At 38.4% G+C, this 21,886-nt stretch overlaps 1 protein-coding gene across 6 annotated transcripts in view; it reads left to right on the forward strand.

The window, feature by feature from the left end:
• The window catches only part of CLCN3 (chloride voltage-gated channel 3), a 60,313-nt gene that overhangs the window by 15,449 nt on the left and 22,978 nt on the right, over positions 1-21,886 (forward strand). For 3 of the 6 annotated variants that reach the window (XM_059844520.1, XM_059844524.1, XM_059844521.1), the window contains exon 3: positions 21,356-21,513. In XM_059844520.1, the coding sequence (XP_059700503.1) occupies positions 21,356-21,513 (158 nt within the window). Of the gene's footprint in view, positions 1-8,355; positions 8,577-15,693; positions 15,812-21,355; positions 21,514-21,886 lie in introns of those variants that run through there. The other 3 variants (XM_059844523.1, XM_059844525.1, XM_059844522.1) reach the window with 3 other exon arrangements.

Here is a 21,886-nt window from a genome sequence, read left to right on the forward strand (position 1 = left end):
CACCAGTCCTTTCTGCCAAAGATTTATTTAGCACATGAGCCTGATGCTCTGGAAGATGAATTATAGTCCTAATAATCAATTCTTTCCTTCTTTCTCATATTACATAGTTTAGTTGGCTTCCTTTTGCAGCTCTTCTGAAGTGCTTAAAGCACATTGGCTTTTTCAGCAGATGCTGCTGAGGAAGTTGTTCCCAACTTGACAGCTTGGTGTAGTGTTAGTATGTGTATGTCCCTCTCCCAGACAAACAGTGTGATTAGTGTCAAGTGAAGGAATGGAAACAGAGAAAGTGTGATGGCATATATGTAGAAAGATGAGTCTGAAAGGTAAAATAAAATAATTCAGTATAATATGTCTATAAAATCTTCAGGAACAAAATAGACAATTTTTTACAGATTTAATAATATTTCATTTATTCATTTTAGTTTTGATTTTTTCTCTCAAGTCAGACAAAGAAGGCAGATAGGATTTTACCCAAATTGATGTTGGGCTGTACTTTTGTTTTCTGCCTTTGAGAATATTCTAGTTTACCAGTATTTTAAAGTGAAAGCTTTTCATGTGCTTGGATTAAACAAAAATATTATTCTGAAAGAGAATATCATGATGTCCCTGAAACATGAGAAGAGCTGTACTGAGTCAAACCACAAATCTACCTAGCTTAGCATCCTGTCTCTGGCAGGAGTTAAAAGTCAGTGCTTAAGGAAGAGTAATAACAGGGTAAGAGATAGGCACCACAGTATTTGGAGAGCAGTTTTTGTCTGGCTGATGGCCCCTCTCATCTAAGTGGTGGGTTTTAATTTTAGTCATTATCTTTATCTTTTTTAATTTTAGTATTTTTCTTGAACTGAGCTTTTCTCACAAATGCAATTCTTTAGCATCCAAACCATCCCTTGCAAGCGCTCATCTCTTAGCTATGTTTTATGTAAAGCCCTGGCTTCTTTCCTTTATTTTGAACCTAAATCCAGGTATAAATACTGTTGAGAACAGATATAAGTGCCAGAGTCTTACTTAGGTTAACACTGGCCCATGTGTTAGCATGGGCTGACACGTGGATCTCCTTGTCACTTACCCCTGTGTGGCATAAAAGCTTAAGCTCTCCTGTGTTTTTTTTAGTTTTCATCTGCAGTTGTAACTGCAGAAAATATTTTTGCTGATACAAGAAGTTTTAGGGGGTATTATTAGCTGGCTGAAGTGAAACTGCTGTTGATAGGAAAAGGTTTGATATAAAACTAGGACAGGGTGACCTGAAACTAGGATTGTTGTGCCAAATACACATACCCTGATAAGCCTATCATGCAGTGGCCATACGCATGTAGAAACGAACAAGGATTAACACATGAATTACGTGGTGCTGTCACTGTTATTAGAACAGATGGTGAACATTTTATTTCCATTGATAGTTATTTTTTTCTTCTCCTCAGTTATGTCTTTTTCAGGTTGAGGTCTTCTTATTTGCTTGATCCAACCTTGTAGCTATCCCATCCTTTGGATCTTCTTCACTGCCCCTTTCTGAACCCTTTCTAATATCTCTAATTTAAGGGAGGGATCAGAACTTCACACAGCATTTGGAGGATGGGCATGTCCTAGAAATGGAGTAAGTTTATTCTGACCACTACTTAGTACTGAGCCCATAGTTCAATGGAATTCAAATAAGCCTGGCATAATGTAGTATTATATATTAACAACATATAGAATTGCTGTTGACACTATGTTCACAAAACTTATTTATTTATGAAGAAGATGTAATATTCTCAAAGATAGAAGGTAAGCTTAACATATATATATATGGCTGTTGTGGTTTGGGAGTCATACTCCCCAGTTCAGTTCTCCACTAAGACCTTCCAAATCATACTGCTTGCTCCACCTTCTCCCCCATTCCTGCCACCCCCGTGGGTGGATGAAGAGGAGAACTGGAGGAACAAGAGGCAAAAATCAGAGCTTGGGATAAGAACAATTTAATGGAAACAGTAACGGGATAAGAAAACGAACAGTGACAGCAACAATAGTAATAACAAATGTATACAAAAAAAGAGAATGATTCACATGCGAAAATTCTCACCTCAGAGCCTGACCCGACTGAACCCTACTGCAGCCATGTTTTCCCAGCTGGAAAGGATTACCCTTCTTGGGAATTAGAGCGAGTCCCATTTCCCTGCCCCGGCCATGGCGTGAGGTGCTGTGGAATAACACAATGTCTTGGTTGTGGCCCTCCTGCTGAGTGGGGCCGGAGCCAGGACAGTGCTGTGTCTAGGGAGGAATATGTCTTGGTGCTGGAATTTTATCCCCTCAATATGCTTCAAACACCACGTTGGAAATAGTGTCCGACAGTAAACAACCCTAAAACAGAATAAGGGCAATGGAGCAGATAAGACCTATATCCTTGTGTGCAGCTAGGTATAAGTTAAAATAGAACAATCTCCAGAGCAGAATTTTAGCTAGTCTGAGAAAGGGGAGAAGTAAACTTCAGGGAAGGATGCCAAATCTTCCTGTTGATGCATTGTAAGTACAGCTTTAGCAAACTGGAGTGTGAGAACACATATGCAAAGGTGAAAATGCAGCAGTACTTTTTTCCTTAGTAAACAAAAAGTACAGAAAAAAAATTTTAGTAGTAGTTAAGAGGCTCTTAGAGAATCAGAGAGAGCAATTTGTTTGTAGAAAATAGTTTGCTTTTTGTAGTTTGCATGATTCATACAGAGAAGTAGATATTTCTAATGTCAGTGTAAAACAGATCACTTTTTAAAAATCCCAAACCTCCAAAAAACCAACCAACAAGCCAAAAACCCCCCCAAAAAACCAAGAAAAAAACCAGCCAACCAAACAAAAATCCCCAAACGAAACAAAACCTCAAAGACTAAAAAGGCTAACACACACCTCTCATACCTGGTAGTTATATGTAGTCTGTTGATGTCAAGTCTTTTCTTCTTGATGTCTTCTTTTATTCATTGGGTTACACATTAAGTAGTGTTACAGGCAGGCCCAGAAATAAGTGGAAAGAAAATGGAGACACTAGCTTTGCTTTCAGTGTTTTGGGCCAAGATATCAAAGCAATCTTTAGGGACCAAACTTCTTTTTTTTACCCCTCAGTTTATTTTTGGTCCTAGGTGTTAATGCTGTGTCGTGATTTTATTATTTCCCCCTTTCTAAGTCTGTTTTTTCATCTGCCCTGAAGTTTTGCATGGCAGTGGGAAACCTTTACTGCTGTTTCCCTTATTGGCAGTGAAGGTTCAACTTCCCTGAGGGGAAGTCAGTCTCAGAATTGATTACACAACATGCTTTTGGCTATATGACCTGTTCTACTGCATTCTGTTTGCTGGTTGGGTTTGACTTCAGTTACCACCTTCTGTGTCTGGACAGTGAATAAAAGCACCATTGGAAGTTATACAAAACTCTAGGAGTGTAATACAAAATCCTGTGGTCGGCCAGTAAAAAGTGAGTTTATTAGGTGAGAACTTGGACTAAAGTGTTCTCTGGTGGGTGAAATGATTGTGAGCAAAATTAAGTAACAAATTTGTGGGAAACAAGCAATTATGAAAAAAGAAACTGTGATTAAGAAGCTATTTTTTTCTGTATAATAAAATGAAAATAGGAAAAAATCATACTGTGTATTACTGCTGTGCACATTCTTCTAGGTTTTTTTTTAACTTGTGTTGCTTAAACCCCATCTTCCTTAAGCTACTCAACAGCATACGCTATAAATTTGTTTTCTTCTGCTTTTAAATTATATTTGGTCTAAAATTTTTTGTTTTGTTATCTGTCTGCCTCATTGAGGCTCTTTATGAGGTGGTAATGGTAACAGAGTCTTCTATATATAGCCTGATACACTGATCAAGGACAGAATTCTGTATACTACCAATGAAAGAATGAAGTTCAAGACTCTAATTTACAGCGCTTCAAAAATAATTTATCCTTGTTTTTTACTGTGTATCAATCTGAAGCTATGTATAACTGTACTTTTTTTTTTTTTCTCTCTTCCCTTTCTCCTTATTTTCTGTGGTTTCATCTTTTTATATCATCCTGAACCATGTCTGGGAATTAGAACTGAGAGAACGGTGCTTGTCCTTTTATAATCTTTCCTATTCTCGCAGAAGGCTCTGTGTGGCCCATATGAGAAAGTTGTTGGGATTTTATGTAGAATTAACAAAGTCAGGTTGAAGGGGCTGTAAGATAGTAAACAGAGACATTTAGAGAAGTCAGCCTGGTAGAGGGATTAGACCTGGGCTCAATTGGGCTGCATGGTTTGAGAAAAGGATTAATGAAAGAAGAAACTGGGAGAAAAGGTAGGAGAGTAAAGCTGGAGGGAAAAGTAATGATGAGGCACAGAGGGTTTTGAGACATTTTATGTGTACTTTGGGCACTCTGTGGTAAACGGATGCTTCCCCCTCTCCTCTTCAAGAGAAAGTATGTATGAGTTACATTCTTTTCGGAATGGTTGAAGATGGTAGCTACTTTGGTGAGTGCTCTAAATGTAGCATTTTTCAGGAGAACATTATCTTCTGCTGAAAGAGAAGCTTTAGTTTTGAATAATAATAGGAAAGAAAATGACAGTTAAGAGTCACCAAAATCTTTTGCATCAGTCAGACTAACATTTGTTATTATCAGTCACATTTTTGGCATCTGTTGTTATGCTGATGAAATCATTCAGCATCCCAAAACTTACATTTGTAATTTCATAAAAGACATTATTTTAATTTTCATTATCTGGTGCGACAAAATTACGTAGTCTGTCACCAAAATAAAGCAAGTAATTGGGAGAAGTGAGAGCATGTTTATTTTATATGTAGCAAGGTGCTTGGCTGTCTTCTTTAAACCTAGCTTACCTTTGAATATGCAATGGTGGGAAGTGCTTCAGAGTTAAGGTCTTCCCTCCAGCAGGCTTGGGTAAGTAGGCTGTCATACCTCTGTGGTACTTCCCTTCTTTTCATTGGCCTTGTTTTGTCCCTTCAAAACATATTTCTCTGGGTGTAACTGACTGTATAACCTCTGACTTGTTCTTATATTGTCAGATACTTGGCCTTGAATATGATTCTTCTCTTTCCCTAAACTGGAAAAGACAAAGTGTGGAGAGAGGATAAAAGTGCCTTTTTTCATTCTTAGTATGCCTTAAAGGCACGTCACCTGTGTGCATTCCAGTATTTTCAGAACAATGGACTTCTGCAAAGACAGGTGCATCTAAGTTATGGTTAACCACAGGCTGTGCCTGCAGAGAACAATGGGAGCACTTGGATGTGTGAAGTTATTTGGGCATGGAGGATTTCTGGGATTGGGATCTAGGCTATAATTACTGCGATGACATTTGGAAAACAAGCTGCTATACAAACCTGCTGTTTACATATGAGCTGTTACATGTAGTAAATTGGCAATTTGAAGGGGCTCTCACCATTTAAAATAAGGCTATTGTTAAACTTGCTTTATGCCTTACAAGTGTTCATAATGCTTTGTACTCCATAATACTCAAAGTACATAGTTAGCTAGAGACACCATTTAAATGACTATAATTTTGGAATTTGCAGAACTTCACAACAGAAATAACTGACACACTCTTTGGAATATAAAGTTGTCAGTTCAAGCCATGCACTTTTTCAGATCAGGTAGAAAAAGAGTAATTTGGAAAGATTAAATTGCATAGGTGTTTAGATATTTGCAAAGGAAAAAGACTGCTTGTCGCATTAGTATGCATAGTATCTTTCTTTCTTAAGAAAACCAAGACAACACAAAAACTAAAATCACCTTTCCTGGTAGTGTAGGAAAGGAAATACACACTGTGGTGATGGGTATGAACAATGAGAACACAAGATACTGGTAACTGAGAAGGGAAAATGACTGCCTTGCTTTTTAAGTGTAGACAAAGGGCTGTATTTGGCAGCCAGTCTATAAGCAGTGACCTTTGAAAGCTGAATACATTTTTAGTATGAGGTGGACCCTTGAAATTTCATGTAGCAAATATTACTTTATCTATTTTTCATGGCACACTTCTTGTTATGACTTTCCCTCATATCCACAGTTGATCAGATATGCTCTCATATAAGTTATATCCTTCCCCTCTTCCAGCTCAAACTAAATTTCCATCTTGGGCAGAAATTTTGCATTTGCCTTAGTCCAATGAACAGGTTTAGGCCAACAAGTGAGCCATTTCTTTGCTGTGACTCAATTATCAGTTGTAAGAAATTCCAGAATTTCTGTAACCACATGAAACTCCTAAAGTAGAGATGATCTTCCAGACTTTATTAATGCAAGTCCTTTATATCTTATATTTCAAATTCTTTCAAGTATGAAGTTGAATTTATAGTGTTGTCATCTATAATCAACATTTAATAAATGCACTAACGGTTCATTCTGTAATAATTCTTGCTTCAGGTTACAGAAACTGTTGCATTTCTTCCTGCTGTGAATGATTTTTTATTTAGAACCTTACAATGAGATTACAGACTACTTCCAGGTTCTCTTGAGATAAGGAATTAAGAATGCTCAGGGATTTCTGTTGTATTTCTCTGGAAATAAGGCATATGGATAATTTGAAGTTAAGAGGTGCTTAGGTTTGTCTTTTCACAGGCAAAAATAAATGGTGAAATGCATAATGGCTCTGAAAGTTTTGCATGTGGAAGATCTTAAACATTCCGGCTTTTTTGTTAAAAAGTTTGTGGGAGGCCACTCTTAAAAAAGCATTTGTTTGTATAGGTGATAGCAAATGGAGCTGTTTTTAAGAATTGAGTATCTACGGCTCAAGGGTTCCCTTTGTCTTGGAGATAAGGTAGTCTTTAAGGTTTTGAAACATATTTTGCTATATGCTCATTTCCCCCCCTTTTCTCACTTGTTTTTCCACCTATAGAGATGCCAGCATTTTCTCAATGTTTGTATCGGAGACATATTTTTTAATATTTAGTATTTTTACAAGTGTGTGAAGTAAATGTAACATTTCTTAATGTTCTTCTCTGTCCTCAAAATGATCATTTGCAGTGCAGAGCTTGTAACATTGGCTTATAAGAGAAATTACTTCCCTAAGAACATATATGGAAAATTATTTAAGAAACTAATGCATTTGAAAACTAAAATAACTCTGTCACACTTACAGAGGTGCAAAGGCATACACAATAAAATTAATTCCTTGTTTGCTGTGTGAATGAAATGGAAGCTGGCCTTGTGCAGTAGGCATGCAATATATTTAACTTTGCTACCTGCTGAAGGGGAAGAAAAGGAAAAACTGTGCATACCTTCCATATGTATTTCATTACTGCTGGACCAATTATGGAAATCTCATGTAAAATAGCTTTCTTACCGATTGCTCTTATCAGCAGTTGCAAGACTGGACCGGGACAAGATCATACATTCAACATAAAATAGTATATGGATTCAATATGTAATAGTATCTGCTTCAAATGGAAGCATGTAGTCAGTGTAGGATTTCCTGTCTTTAGATCTCGGCTGTTTGAAGTGCTTGGGCTTTGCCAGTGCTCTAACAGCCACGGCTTGATGATGCATCACATGAATGCCTTGGTTAGTATTCATGTGGGCTGTTGCCTATTTTGAGCTGTGACTTTTAAGGGATTCAGACCATTTTATCAATGTGTAGAGTAATGCAAGCTAAGTGTGGACTTGTGTTTATTACATTTTCTTCCACCCCCACCCCAAGCTTTGTAGTGTGAGTACGCATGTTACACAGTTATAATACCAGAATAATCACACACAAAAAAATGGAGACACTACTCCATTTTAGTTAGATATGTAATTAAATTTTTGTTTTAATTTTTTTTTATGACACATGTTCAAATCTGTTAGTCACTGCTATGGGACTGAAAGTTCTACGTGAATGGGGGATAGGAGGTTGATGAAAGTGGGGTGAGCTGATCCTGTGGAGCAGAGGGGTTGGCTTTTGGCAGGTTAATGTTGTTGTTCCTTTGAGGTAATCGTTTTGATGTTAGAAAAGAGTAAATAAAATGCCTAGGAAGGAGGCTTCTCACCAGCCCCCAGCAATACACGAATCTTCCCTTCCAGATAAAATGCGATTATAGGTGTTTCGAAGCGTCAGCAGGCGTGGTTCCAGAGAGGTGCAGGAACTATGGGCAGCTGTTTCGCGGCAGGTTTGCCCGTTTTTCTGAGCCGGGCCCCACCGTTCACCTGTTGACGGGGTGGCAGCTTTGGCCGGTTCACCTATTCGATCGGATCCCTCCCGCCGTTCGGCCGGCGGGGCTGGCTCTGCCGTCCGCTGCAGCGGCCGCTTTCCGCCCTCTACCGCCGGGCGCTCCGTGGGCGCCGTCGCGGTGCCGTGCGGCCGGAGCAGCGTCCGCCCGTGTGGCGGGCGGGAGGCGCAGGTGGCGGGGCCGCCCCGCGCTGACATCAGCGGCGGGGCCGAGCCCGCTCCGCAGAGCCCGGCGCTGCAGAGCCACGGCGGCGGCGCAGGCCGGGCTCGGCCGAACATGGCAGCGGCCCTCGCGGCCGCACTTGCGTGAGGAATGCCACGGCCCTCCTGAGCCGGCAGGCGGGCCTCGTGTTCGTCACGTCCATGGATGTCTCTTCCGATCCGTATCTGCCCTACGATGGAGGGGGAGGAGACGGCATTCCGCTCCGGGAGTTGCATAAACGAGGTATGCCGGATTGGCGTTTGGGTTACTTGTTTGCATAGCTGTACGTGCGGGACCGCTGTCCGCGTTTGAAACGGGGACCTAAAGGCTTGCAAATTATCGAACTGATTTTTTTCGCCTGCCCGATGCCTTTTGTGGAAGGAGAATTCAGTTCTGGCTGGTTCCTGTGTTGTCAGGGATTGTTTTCTCTGCGGGCAGATCAGTCCTGCTTCGCATCTCATCGCCCTGTGACTCCATCTTCGATATGTGGCAGGCTTGCCTTTCGCTCCCTCGCGGGTTTTTTGGTGTGTATGTTTTTTAACCAATAAAGCCATCTCATGCAGAAAAAGAAACCCTCCAAAATCTGTGTTTGTCTTTGACTACGACCAAATTAGCTAGAGTTACTAAATAGAATATTTACCTGCCTTCCACTAGCATGTATAGGAACAGTGTTTGTCTGGCTTAGAAGTTTCCGTACCTGGTTTTTAAGACTTGACCGGTTGTTGCCGTCTTTGCTATGCCAAGGGAAAGCTCTGCAATGGTCATGTGTCAGCTCAGCAAATATTGATGAACTCATAAGGAACTGGTACTTCAGGGGAGGTTTTTTACACTGTTGCTTGTAAGGAAGCAGATCTAGAAAGAAAAGTGTTATCAGTGTTGGGGGGGGGGGAGGGAATTCTCTTTTGAGCTTACATTTTGTTTCTCACTGTAAATTCAAAGTAGAATACCTTCTGTAAAGATTTGGTTTTGTTCTGAGAAGTGGTAGCAGGAATAAAAGTTATGCCTTCAAATTCTGAGAATATGTTTTCTTCTTTGGATTGGATGATCACAATGTGGTATTTAAAACAATAAATGTAGTGAATTCCTACTTTTGTTTAAATTGGGCAACCTAAAATTAGAATGTTATCAACATTTATAGCTGCTGGCGTAAGCATTAGAGAGGAGGTAGGCTGAGAATAGAGATATGATTTACATAAAATTATTTTTTTCTCTCCATGTATCTCATCGAAATTTATTGGTTTGGATGCCCGTGCAAACTCTTATTTCTGTAAATAAATTAGATGATAATTTATTTTCATCTGACAATTTATCTGTCTTTTAGTAGTTTACATAGAAGGTTATTTGTTGTCTTTTAATGATTCTTAGAATGTTTTTTAGCATATCTTAAGAACATCAACAAGTTCCAGTACAGTTTATTTTAGACAAGCAAATTTTATGCTGTCTAGTAAGTGCTAGATAGTTCTCTAAGTTTGATTTTAGAACCACTTCTAAGAAATTGAGGTGAGTGTTTTCTTAAAAGATTTGCACAATGTGAATTTAGGATCTTATCAAGGCCGAATATAAATATCTGAAGGGAAGGTGCAAAGAAGGTGGAGACAGGCACTTCTGAGCAATGCCCAGTGACAGGACCAGAGGCAATGGGCACAGACCGAGCATGGGAGGTGCCCTCTGAACGTGGGCAAACAGTTTCTTACTGAGCACTGTAACAGGTCACCCAGACAGACTGTGACTGTTTCCTTCCTCAGAGATATTCAAAAGCCATGTGGACATGGTCCTGGGAAAACAGCTCTAGGTGGCCCTGCTTGAGTAGGGGGTTTGGACAAGGTAACCTCCAGAGATCCCTTTCAACCTCAACCATTCTGTGAGTTTAGATTTGTAGATAGATTTAAATATGAGAACTGCAAAACAGTCCTAACATGACACTTTCAGTGTTATACTGACACTTTGCAGTTATAGTTAGACATTGAAATGTTATCAGCTGTATGGAAAATAACAGGTTTTAGTTGATTTTACAATACAAAAAGTAGATATTTGCAGTGCAAAGTGGTGTGTGCCACGCTGGAGTATTGCTGTTAAACATAATGTTTGCAAATACTGTAATGAAGGCTGTGGAGGATTCAGCTAGGTGGTTCCATTGTGGTGACACTTCTGGAGGCCAGAAAGACAATTCCCAGTTGTGACTTGTTATTTTTGGAGTTCCACTGAATTTTATTAGGGCTTGTGCTTCCCATATTCCAATACTGTATTTCAAAGAAATGTTACTTGTGCTTCTTGGGCTTGCTCTAGTGAGTTTAGATTAAAAAAAGTCCAAAACCTGAATAGTGTCACCAAAATCTTTTGCAGTTCTGAATATTTCAAGTGCTTATCAAACCACGACAATATGTCTCATAAGATGACTCCAGACCAGTTTGTTTCAGTGGATGTAACCAAAATTTGTATTTCCTGCTGCTTTGTCACAGTAATCTGTTGTGATTCAGCTATTGAAATAAAGCTCAAAATGCTAGCAGACAAAATCAGAAATTGAAAGTAAGTCCTTCACATTAATTTGTGTACTACCAAGATTTTTATTTTCCTCTCATGTAGATTTCATAGCATTGTGATAACAAGCTCAGAGATCATGGGTAAAGATATTCCAAGAAAGCAGACTTAATTGTTAAAGGCTGGTGAATTTTTCCCCTTATTCACATAATCACAACTGGTATGTCCTGCAGAGTAATGTTCACATCATGCAAAATTGCTGTGTAACATCAAAGCATTTGTTGCTCTACTTGACTGCAGTGGCTCCCCCAAAGTAGCTGTACCTCAGCAATTATGAAATGACTGTTTAAATCAGCAGGGGTCTTTGAGGTTTAATTAACGACCTTCACTAATGTTCAGGGAGATAAAATACAAAGTATTATAATACATTATCATTAAAGGCCTGATCTGTTAGCTTGCATTAAGAAGATTTTTTCCCCATGCAAGTACACTATGAAACATCAAATAGAAAGATTTAAAAAAATATGTATTTATTATTTGTATTTATCTTTTATGTTGATTACTCACAACTGTCTTTTATAAAAGAAAAAGCTAAACAGATATTACTGAATACTTCTTACCAGGAGCTTCTTTGACTTGTGTTGTCCTAAGATTTCTTTTTATGTGATACTAAATGCATCATTCCAGACCTACTTATCCTCCCTGCCACACAAATAAAAATTCAGAAACACAATTCACTTCTGCTCTGTTCTCTACTAAATAAGAGTTTAAAATACTACTTCTCAGAAAGAGTTTAAAAGTTCTGATGTAGGATTGCATATATCCCAAATAACTGGCATGTACATTTCTGTAAGAATTTTTCATATAGCAAACCATATACTGCAACATATGTAAATAAATTACTTGTGTTGCCCTCAGATTTATCTTGGCATCGTTTTTACTACCTTGACCCTTTTGAAAGTTCAGAATGATCAGTATCTTGCTTGTCTTGCAGCCATTCACATCCATCCTCACACTAATTCTCTTACCCCTGACCCTCTTTTTATTATTCCTAAATAAGCATTCATTTTACCCCACTATAAAATTTGAAATCTGAGCAACGCAGAACATGTATAGTGGCTAGGCTACCAGATCAAGCAAGACTTTATCTTTAGTAGGCACAAGCTTTGTTAACTCCTAGTTATTTTCTGAATGAACATAAACATGTCTTAGATTTAAGAAATTGGAAATTCTCAAGCAAAATTAATGAATTTTTGTTTCACTAATAATCTCTGATAGAGTCAGTAGCCAGGAGATGTGAAAACTACATGTATAAAGAATATGCCAGATGTACTGATGGCTTAGTTTTCATAAACCTAATTTTTTTGGGAGATAAAATAAGTCACTATTTCATGTATCATGCACCAGTCACCAGCCATAAAGGTGCAATTTCTCTTGCTTAGACAGTACTGATAGTAACAGGGGAAACCTGTCAGCCACCTGGAGCCTCACCTGTTACTGTAAACTGTGGGGCAGAGATTATTTAATAATAGCCTAGGAAGACTTTGAGTCAGATGTATGTTGAGCCAGTTCAGATGCTCTTAAGTGATAAAACTTATACTTTGGTATTTTAGGCTGCATTTCTGCTTAAGGTCCTCTTATGTTTAAGAATTAGTAATAAGTCAAAAGTCAATACCAGTGTGACCTTTGAAATAAATGGGTATGAAAGTTGTGTACACATGCTCAGAGCTCGAGCTTGACCCTTAAATATTATTGGTTGCAGAGTGAGAGTTAAAAAATTATTTTGCTTGATTAATTACATGCTCAAAACAGAAAATGTAATCAGGATTATTATCATTCTCAAAGTACTTTGAGAAAAAACCCAGCTCGGAGAAGTATGATTATATCACTGTATTTCTGCTGTGCTTTGTTTTAAGGTTCCTTGTATAAAAGAAGGATAAAGATTTTCAATTATGAGTTTAGCATATTTGACTTTGGTGATTAGCATGAAGTACCATCAGATGTAAATACAGTTAATTTAGGTAGTCACAGGTTATCTGTCTGCATGTGCTGTATAACTGGTAAGGTTCTCTGTGAAGCATGTTTCTCAGTTTTGGAAATAATTTTTTGATGTATTTTTATTTGAGATTAGAAAGCTAATAAACAGATCAAGATTATGCCCTCCTTGGGCCTGAATGTGGTCTGATTGGGATAATCATATGAATAGAATTATTATTTTTGCTGAGTCCTGTCTTTGCCCTCTAAAACAACATATAAGTAAGTTGCTCTTATGTGCATGCAGCAGCGGCACTTAGAAATCTAATTACCTAAATTTCTGGTATTCTGACTCTGATGTCCTTGGTCATTGTTAGATCATAGATAACTTCCCTTTTGTAATGCTTACTTTCTGTAACTTTAGGTATTTATATACCTTCTATTTTTCTCATCTTCTTCCTCATTATTCACCTTAAATATAAGTAGTACATTTAGTAGTGGGAGGATCTCAATAACTTTTCACTTGCATATCTGAAGTCCCTATTCATCATAGACATAATTAAATAAACATAGTCCGTCTGCCTTTATGAATACAAAAAAGAAATCTGTAGTAGTAATTTTTTTTTTTTTTTTTTGGTGCTGCATCATAGAAACAGAAATGTTTGTTTCACCTAAAGCGAAAAGCCAAAGCTCAAGGTTTTGGTGGTTTTTTTTCCTGTGTCTATTTGTGGTGGAAACAAATCTTCAAAAGTCTTGGTTTAACTTAGAAGTGCTACTATTAAACTTTGATTTCACTCCTACTTTTTAAAAGGTTATTTTTAAACCCAGGTCTATTTGGGGGCAGGTGAAATGGAGGGTATTATCATGAAGTATTTCGGTAAATAGTACAGCTTATCCTCGTTCCTCAAAACTTGTTCCATGTCTTCCTGTTTCCCGTTTATTATTTTCTCGTATTTTTTTCCAGCGTATCTTTTTTGTTTGTGTATATATAGTTGTGTCAATTTTATATGCATTTTGATTGTAATGCAGAGACCAGTTACTGTTTGAAAGCCTTTGATGCAGTTAGAAGAGCTAACTGAAGAGACATGCTGAAAATTCAAAGTTGCAAGTGGAATGTTTTACTAGATTACAAAGACTTTAGGATCATTAATCATCAACAGTAGCAAATAACACTGGCATTGTGTGCTGTGCTTCTGATTCTGAAATGTAAAAATTGCTTCTAGCCAGGAAAAGGAAGTAGTGCTTAATGACTCTTTTTGAGTGGTTACAGACAAATTAAAATAAACTGGTGGTTGTTTCTTGTCTTTTTAATTGAAAGCCTCATACTTTGAGGTCTGAATATGGTGACAGAAAGAAGCTGAGGCACTAACACATGCCTCGTGTCTACAAATCTTCTTTGTTACAAGCGTAAGTGATCCTTTCAGTGTGGAGACCGGGTGCTTCCCTGTCTCCACTCCCCTTGCCACCTAATACCCAAGGACACACGGGTGAAGCAAAGCCTTGGATTAGAACCTGGCCTCCGGAAAGCTACAACCCCTGCTGATTTTAACACTCAGCAGATTTGGATGGTCATGTCAGGGGGAGCTTATTCCAGCCTTTACTGTAATCTGACTGACTTCATTTTCACTCCCAGAGGTGCATGTATTTTTTTCCTTCTTCCTTTCACACTGCTGGGAGTAGCCCAAAGGAGACATGTTTCACTGCTGTCATGAGAACAGCAGCTGAGGCAAATGCTGTGTAGTTGTGCATTGCTTAGAAAAAGGGATGGGTGAGCAGCAGCAACTAACAATTACATAGCTTGTAGAGAAACACCTTTGAGAAATTAGGTCCTATTATTGCTTTGCTATTGAATACAGCATTGACATTGTTTATCTGTTGTTGTTTTCACAACTCTGGAATGTTTCTAAACCTTAGGGAGTTTTGAGCTCTGTGAAATAGATGTTACTGTATAGTGTCTGGACATTAATATTTATAGTTTTGAGTTGTTTGCAGCAGAAAGTTATAATTAATATCTAACAAGACCCCAAGGGTGTGTTTATGTATTTCAGGATAACTAGTCTGACAGGTTGTTGCTATGGAAGGGGGTAAGCTTGTTGCTCCCCATCTATTCTCTCAGTTTTTGCCCATGCACTGGTTCTGTTTCTTGTCCAACAGCATAGAAACTTGATTCCAGTTCCTTATAATGGCAGATTTTTTTGTTGTTGTTGTCACTTTTGTAGCATGTTGGTTTGGTTTACTGTGCAGTCAGATCAAGGGTGACAGAGCTGATCCAAGGGTGAGAGTGGGAGTGTGTGACCAAGAACAGCAGGGAGAAATAGGGGGAGCAAGATCTACTCTTTGTGTGGCAGCAGTCTATTAGATCAGCTCAGCCATACTGTGTAATTTATGTCCCAAGAGGTATGTCTCATTTCTTAAAATGGACTAAGGTAATTGAGACAGTGATGGATTTTGTGAAGTGCCTTCAGAAGATGGGTATCATGTGCTGTGTAGCATATAGAAGGGGTCTTAAGCTTTATCAGAAGATTGTGGTCCCTTCTTAACTCTGATAGCCGCCCTCTTGAGAAGCCTGCTCGTGTCTCAGTTCTGTACCTTATTCTGTTGCGGGGGTGTAGCTGTGGGGATTTGTTCTTTAGGTGATACTGGGTAATTGTTCAGATAATCACGTGGTGGATTACCACATAAAAATCTGTCGTGCATCGTTTGACGACGCAGGATGCAGCATTTGTCTTAAATCTTGATGTTTCTCTTCTCATTATTTTCATGAGAAAAGAAGGAGCACAGCCTACAAGGAAAGAGTTGGGGAGGATTGTTGAAGAGTTATGCGTGAGCAGGAGCAGCATGTATGTTGTTAAATCCCTTTCTTGTGTGAAATAAATTAGCTATTAACTTACCAGGTATTTTTCTTTTCAGGTGTTTTTAAAACACATTTTTCATCAGCTGCATGTGTTCCCGGGTTACTTTTAAATTTGAAAGAAATCTCCTGAGTTGCAGAAAGACAAAGCAGTATGGGATTACTGCTGCAGGAGGTGAGGCAGCTTTTAAAAATACTGTGCACGGCCTCAAAATTGCTCTGTGTAACCTACATAAATCAGCTTTCTGTCATGTTTATCATAGTTCCAACATCAATCAAGATTGAATACTGCTTGTATGAGGCAGATCTATAAAATATGAAAGAAGAGAGATTCCTTGCCTAAATGAGGGACAAAAGGCAGGGAGGAATCCTGGTATATAAAGTAGCTTCTGTGAGTATTGCAAAACCTGTAATTTTTTTACCTAGTGGTTCCATCAGCAGAAGCTAGCTAGGCCATGCAGGAAGTTGGATAAGTGTTGGGACCCAACAGCCATTGAGTATAACTTCATGTTCAAAGAGAAATGCAGGAGAGCAGTATGGTAATGACTGGTGGTTTTTTGTCAGGCATAGTATCTTCTCAAGCAATTTTGGATTGTATTTTTAATGTTCTCATTAAAATAAAAAAAATAAAAAAAACAAGAAGAAAAAATCCTTCACTTCTTCAGACATAACAGCTTTTTTTATGGTGTTGGAATCCACCTTTCTTATTCCAGTTTCTATTGTGTAGCATTTTTGCTTTTCTTGTACTTCATTCTCATCAGGTGTCCCAAAGTACAGTGTTTAACTGCTAACCTTAATGCTTACTACAGTTTTTTTCTTTTAATGTTGTGCAATATTTTTTTTTAACAACTTGAGTTGAAACAGTTCTTCAGCAATGCCAGAGCTGATTGCTGAGAAAGGATTGTGCTCAAGGCTTGGAATTACATGCGTGGAAGGATAACAAAAGTCAGCTGCCTTTCTAGAAGGTAGTTCATTTAAGACTTAGAGTGACTGACTCCCCAAAAGAGTTTCCTGTTTCTGAAGAAGCATGTTGCTTTTATTGACTAGAAGCCTACTGTCTATAAGCTTTCAGTCTGTGATTGCAGCAGCTCACAGCAGTTACATGTTGAGATTCAGGACAGCCAGCAGAGCTTCACCAAGGTTCCTGCCTGACCAACCCAGTGGCCTTCTATGAGATGGTGATTCCATCAGTGAAAATGGGAAGGGTTACAGATATCATTTATCTGGGCTTCTGTAAAGCCTTTGACATGGGCCTCCACAACATCCTTCTTTCTAAACTGGACAGATGTGGATTTCATGAACAGGCCACTAGATGGATAATAAAGTGTTTGGATGGTCACATCCAGAGGCTAGGGGTATAAATGGCTCAGAGTCTTGTTGGAGATAAGTGGCAAGTGGTGTCCCTCAGGGGTCCATATTGAGGCTGACGTTATTTAATATCTTCATTAATGACATGAATGAAGGGATTGAATGATGCTTGGCAAATTTGTAGATGACACCAAGCTGAGCGGTGCTGTTGACACTCGTGAAGGATGGGATACCATCCAGAGGAACCTGGAAAAGCTCCAGAAGTGAGCCCGTGGGAATCTCATGATGTTTAACAAGACCCAAGTGGGTATTGGTGGATGAAAGGTTGGACACGACCTGGCCATGTGCACTTGCAGCCAGGAAAGCCAAACATGTCCTGGGCTGCATCCAAAGCAGTGTGGGCAGCAGGGCCAGGGAGAGGATTCTGCCCCTCTGCTCTGCTCAGACCCCATCTGCAGTGCTGCATCTAGCTCTTGGTCTCCAGAATAAGAGGGACACTGACCTGTTGGAGCAAGTCCAGCAGAGGGACACCAAGATGATCACAGAGCTGGAGCATCTTTCCTTTGGGGAAAGGCTGAGAGGGTTGGGTTTGTTCAGCCTGGAAAAGAGGTTTTGAGGTGATGTAATTGTTGCCTTCCAGTACCTGAAAGGAGCCTACAAGGAGGATGTAGAAAGACTATTTATAAGGGTGCATAGTGACAGGACAAGGGGGAATGGCTTCAAATGGAGAGGAGGTTTAGATTAGATTCTGGAAGAAATGCTTTACTGTGATGGTGGTGAGGCACTGGAACAGGTTGCCCAGATAAGCTGTAGATGCCCCGTGCCTGAAAGTGTTCAGGGCCGGGTTGGATGGGACTTTGAGCAACCTGTCTAGTGAAAGGTGTCCTTGCCCAAGAGCTGGATGATCTTTAAGGTCCTTTGAACCTAAACTATTCTGTGATTTTGCCTTATTTTTGCAAAGTGTGGAATGACTGTTTGCTTTATAAGGATTTTTATGAATTGTACTAAGCCTCTGAGAATATCAATACTGTTTCCCTCTCTCTAGTAACATGGGTTAGCTTGGAATAGCAGTAATAATAAAAGTTCTGCGTGCTGCTTTAAGCAAACTCAAATTTAACAAAAAGGCTTTACTTACTTTACACCTCCAAAATGGCTTGGGTGTCCTTAGATGAACTTCAGAAGTGTTCTTTTATTGTAGCTAGGGACTATACCTATGCATCTTGTATGCTAAGTGCTTATTGTGGTTTTTAAAACCAAAACTGCTTCTGTTGTGGTGAAAAGCATGTAGCCTGAGAAAACATCTTGAAACTTCATGACTGGGGAAGAAGGAGAAGACGGAAGGGGAAATACTTCTGAAGGTTTGCTAAGTGCTCGATTTATCTAGGCAATGGTGATTTCCTGTCTGGTGGTTAGAATGTTGTGATGAAATATTTGTATTCTTGTAAGGGTTTTAACATTGCATTGAAAATACATTTAATGACACTTTATGAGTAAATAGTGAGAATTTGTGTGTTTATGCTGGTGAGAATCATTATCTTCATAGCTGGAAGGAGCATCTTGCTGTGTGAAATGCTAGAGAAGGAAGGGTAGAAAGGGAAGTGAAATCTTGAAAAATATTGAGTCTTAGTAAAAATATATTTCTCTAACATCTACTTTAGAATAGTTGTTTACTACATAGATCATAATGCTAGCAGGAGAATGTTATCTCAGAGTTCTGTATCTTAGATACAGAGCATCAGATTGTAGAGTTGTTCTCTTCATGGTCCTCTAAGGAATCTTTTCTACCACACTCACTGCTGCCTGTTCTTTCACTTGGTACGAGATTACAGCTATTCAGTTGTTGCATCAGGCACTCATAGCAGCTCTGTATTCAACAAAACCTCCTCTTCAGCTTCCTATCTTCTTCTGTGTCTCTTCCCCATCATACAGTAATCACTTTTATTCCAGTATTTGGTGTGCCAGCAACTGTTGGCAAAGTAGGAAAGTGACATAGTTTCAGTGGGATTTTTACTGTATCTAGACAATGACCGTCATTTGTAATCTACTCCAATTTCTGCTATGGGTCGGGTGCCATCACTGATGATAGCATCTCTGATAATTCCCTGGTGGGAATTCCAATTTAGCACCTTCTGATATGCATAAAATAATCTTTTACTGTTTGTGATTCATTTATAACTCTCAACTTTCCTTTGCCTTCTGTAGTATAGGGTTGCATGCTCCTTGTAGTTTGGTACGGCTTCATTTATAGCAGGGCATAAAACCAACTCCTCCAAAGCAAAGACAAGCTTTTGCCCAACCCAACTCACTCAGGTTCAGGAAACTGTGTCATCACACTGGAACTTTGTAGGAGATTAATAATTAAGCTGTTTGTGAAGTTAATTTATGTCCCCTTGCTTTGCCAGAGGAAGCTGATTTCATGTAAAAATAATATTTTAATAATGTATTCTATTGCTGTCTTAATTCTGAGAGCTAAACTAGTTATCACACTGAATTTTGTTAGTGTCTGTTCCACAAGATCACCTTGCCCTTTCAGCTATCCAGACATTATCTTAGACTTCTAGTTAGGAGAATTGGAAATGGCAAGGGAATTGAATCCCTTATCCTAAAGCAAGGTTTTCACAATCACCTCTATTAGCAAACCTGATTTAAATTGTTGTTGTTGTTAGCCTTTTATTAATGGAAGCATAGGTAATGCTTCTTTATGTCTGCCTTAAGAGAGACTAGCAGCAGCTTTGGGAAGAGATTTGCAGGGCTTAGCTATGGGAAATAGAGGGGGAATTTAGTATGGCACAGATTGGGGAAAAAGGTATTAAGCTAAAGATGGCAGCCAGGCTCACATAAGAGAATGGTATTGGTGTTATTGGTCTGCTGCATTTGCATTGTTTTCTGTACTTTTCTTTTAATCTTTATAGATTTTTTAATAATAGTTGTTTGTGTATCTTGAATAGCATAGATTGCATTTTGTCTTAGTATGAATTTTGTATGATTTTCTTGTTTTGTCTTTCACCACTAAGAAAATGTCTGAGTGAACAGTATGTTATATAGTAGGCATCAACATGACCTCTTGAGCAATAGATGACTGAGGCACCATTTTGGTCATAGTGTAATGCCAGGTGTCACACTGCTTCTTCTAGATTTTAGAATTCACATTTGTAAAGGAAAAAGGCACATTTTGCTTATGTATAAATGTAATTGTGACTTATTATGAGGACTTGGGCTGGTGAACTCAGCATTTATAGCATTTGAGAATTTACAAGTAGGTCCTTTGACAAGCTATTTGTTAGTTTTGGTTTTTTTGGTTAGTTGGAAATTTCTACTGACAATACCAAGAAGCTCAATTAAAGAAGCCTGGAAATAAACAAACAAAAAACAAAAAAAACTACCCCAGGTTAAAAAACCCCCCACCTGCCTAAAAATCCCAGTGTCAGTCTAGTGAATGAGTTCTGCTGTCTGTCTGAACTGATAGAAATCTTGGTCAACTTGAGCCTATGTCTTTATGAATAGAGATTACTGTGGTGTGCTGTATATTGTTGGGCAAGTTATTTTGTTCTTAGTCAAACAAGGGAGAACTAAGAAAAAAAAGCCAATATATTACAGAATTTATGACATTTGAAAGCTTAAAATAAGTGAAAACTTTATTTTATCACTTTTGAAAATGAATAAATTCTCAGTACCCCCCTCTTGCTCTTCTTATTCTGATCAGTGCAGTAAATATTCATGGGGCTTGCAGCTGCTCTGCAAACTGCTTGTGAACAAACTAGGTAGTGATGACAAATTAGCAGAAAATATTTTCTTTATACAATATTTCCAATTTTTTGTGATGGAGGACTGCTCTGTGATTTAGTTGAAAAAAATACATAAAACCAAAATAAGAGTATTTGGTTTTTTTGTTGCTTTTTAGATGCACTTACAATCTGTTAATAATGTATTTTAGGTTTGGTTTAGATGTGTAGGAGAGATTGGTAATCAGTAGAATGTATATTTAGAAATTACTGGTTACATATGAAGGTACTAGCTAATCATCCTTGCTTTGTTTTTGTACAAATAGATTTTCTTCTGGTAGTTCATAAATTGAAATAAACTTTGAGTTAAATGTGTGTCAAAGTTGCTCTTTTTTTCCTCTTGCTTCTGTTGAAGTTTTTCTGAAGTTTGCACACAAAACAGAATAATTTGACTAGGACATTCCTATTTAACCAATGGAAACACAAAGTCACTAATGGACAAATTTAACTGACAGCTGAATGACAGTAAAGAAGAGTGGCATGCAGCATTGAGAGACCTAAATGACAATACAATATGCTTAGTATGGAAAGTGTCTTAATTACTTGTTCAGAAATTTCTGTGCTATGAACATAGTTTGAATACCTCATTTATAACAGAATTAATTGATTCCCATGTTTCTCTGCTGCAGGAACTCATTATACAATGACAAATGGAGGAAATATCAACAGTTCAACACATTTACTGGACCTTCTGGATGAGCCTATTCCTGGAGTAGGAACATACGATGACTTCCATACCATTGACTGGGTTCGAGAGAAATGCAAAGACAGAGAAAGGCATAGACGGGTACTTGAGATAAATAATAGTACTTCTGTGGTTGCATGTTGGAGTTAAGGTCTGATTTAGTAACACATACAAATATATGCATGTCCTTTAAATATGTACATAGTTACATCAGCTACATTTTTTACTGCTTAAAAAGCACTGCTTAGTTGGATACCTGCAGTCTTGCAGCATTATTATAGCTTCGAAAAGAGGCAGTAATTTAATAGCAGTAATTTAATAGAGTGGGAATGGGTCCTGTCGCCCAAATATCAATTTTAAAGTACTGCATTTTTTGCATGCTAGTATATTTAAGGCTATTTTCTAGTGTAGATGTATTTGTAATAGTACAGTAGTGGTTTTGGTGGTACTTGTACAGAAAAGTGAAGTGTGATGT

This window comes from Haemorhous mexicanus, chromosome 4 (genome assembly GCF_027477595.1).
Source record: "Haemorhous mexicanus isolate bHaeMex1 chromosome 4, bHaeMex1.pri, whole genome shotgun sequence".
NCBI classification, from domain to species: domain Eukaryota; kingdom Metazoa; phylum Chordata; class Aves; order Passeriformes; family Fringillidae; genus Haemorhous; species Haemorhous mexicanus.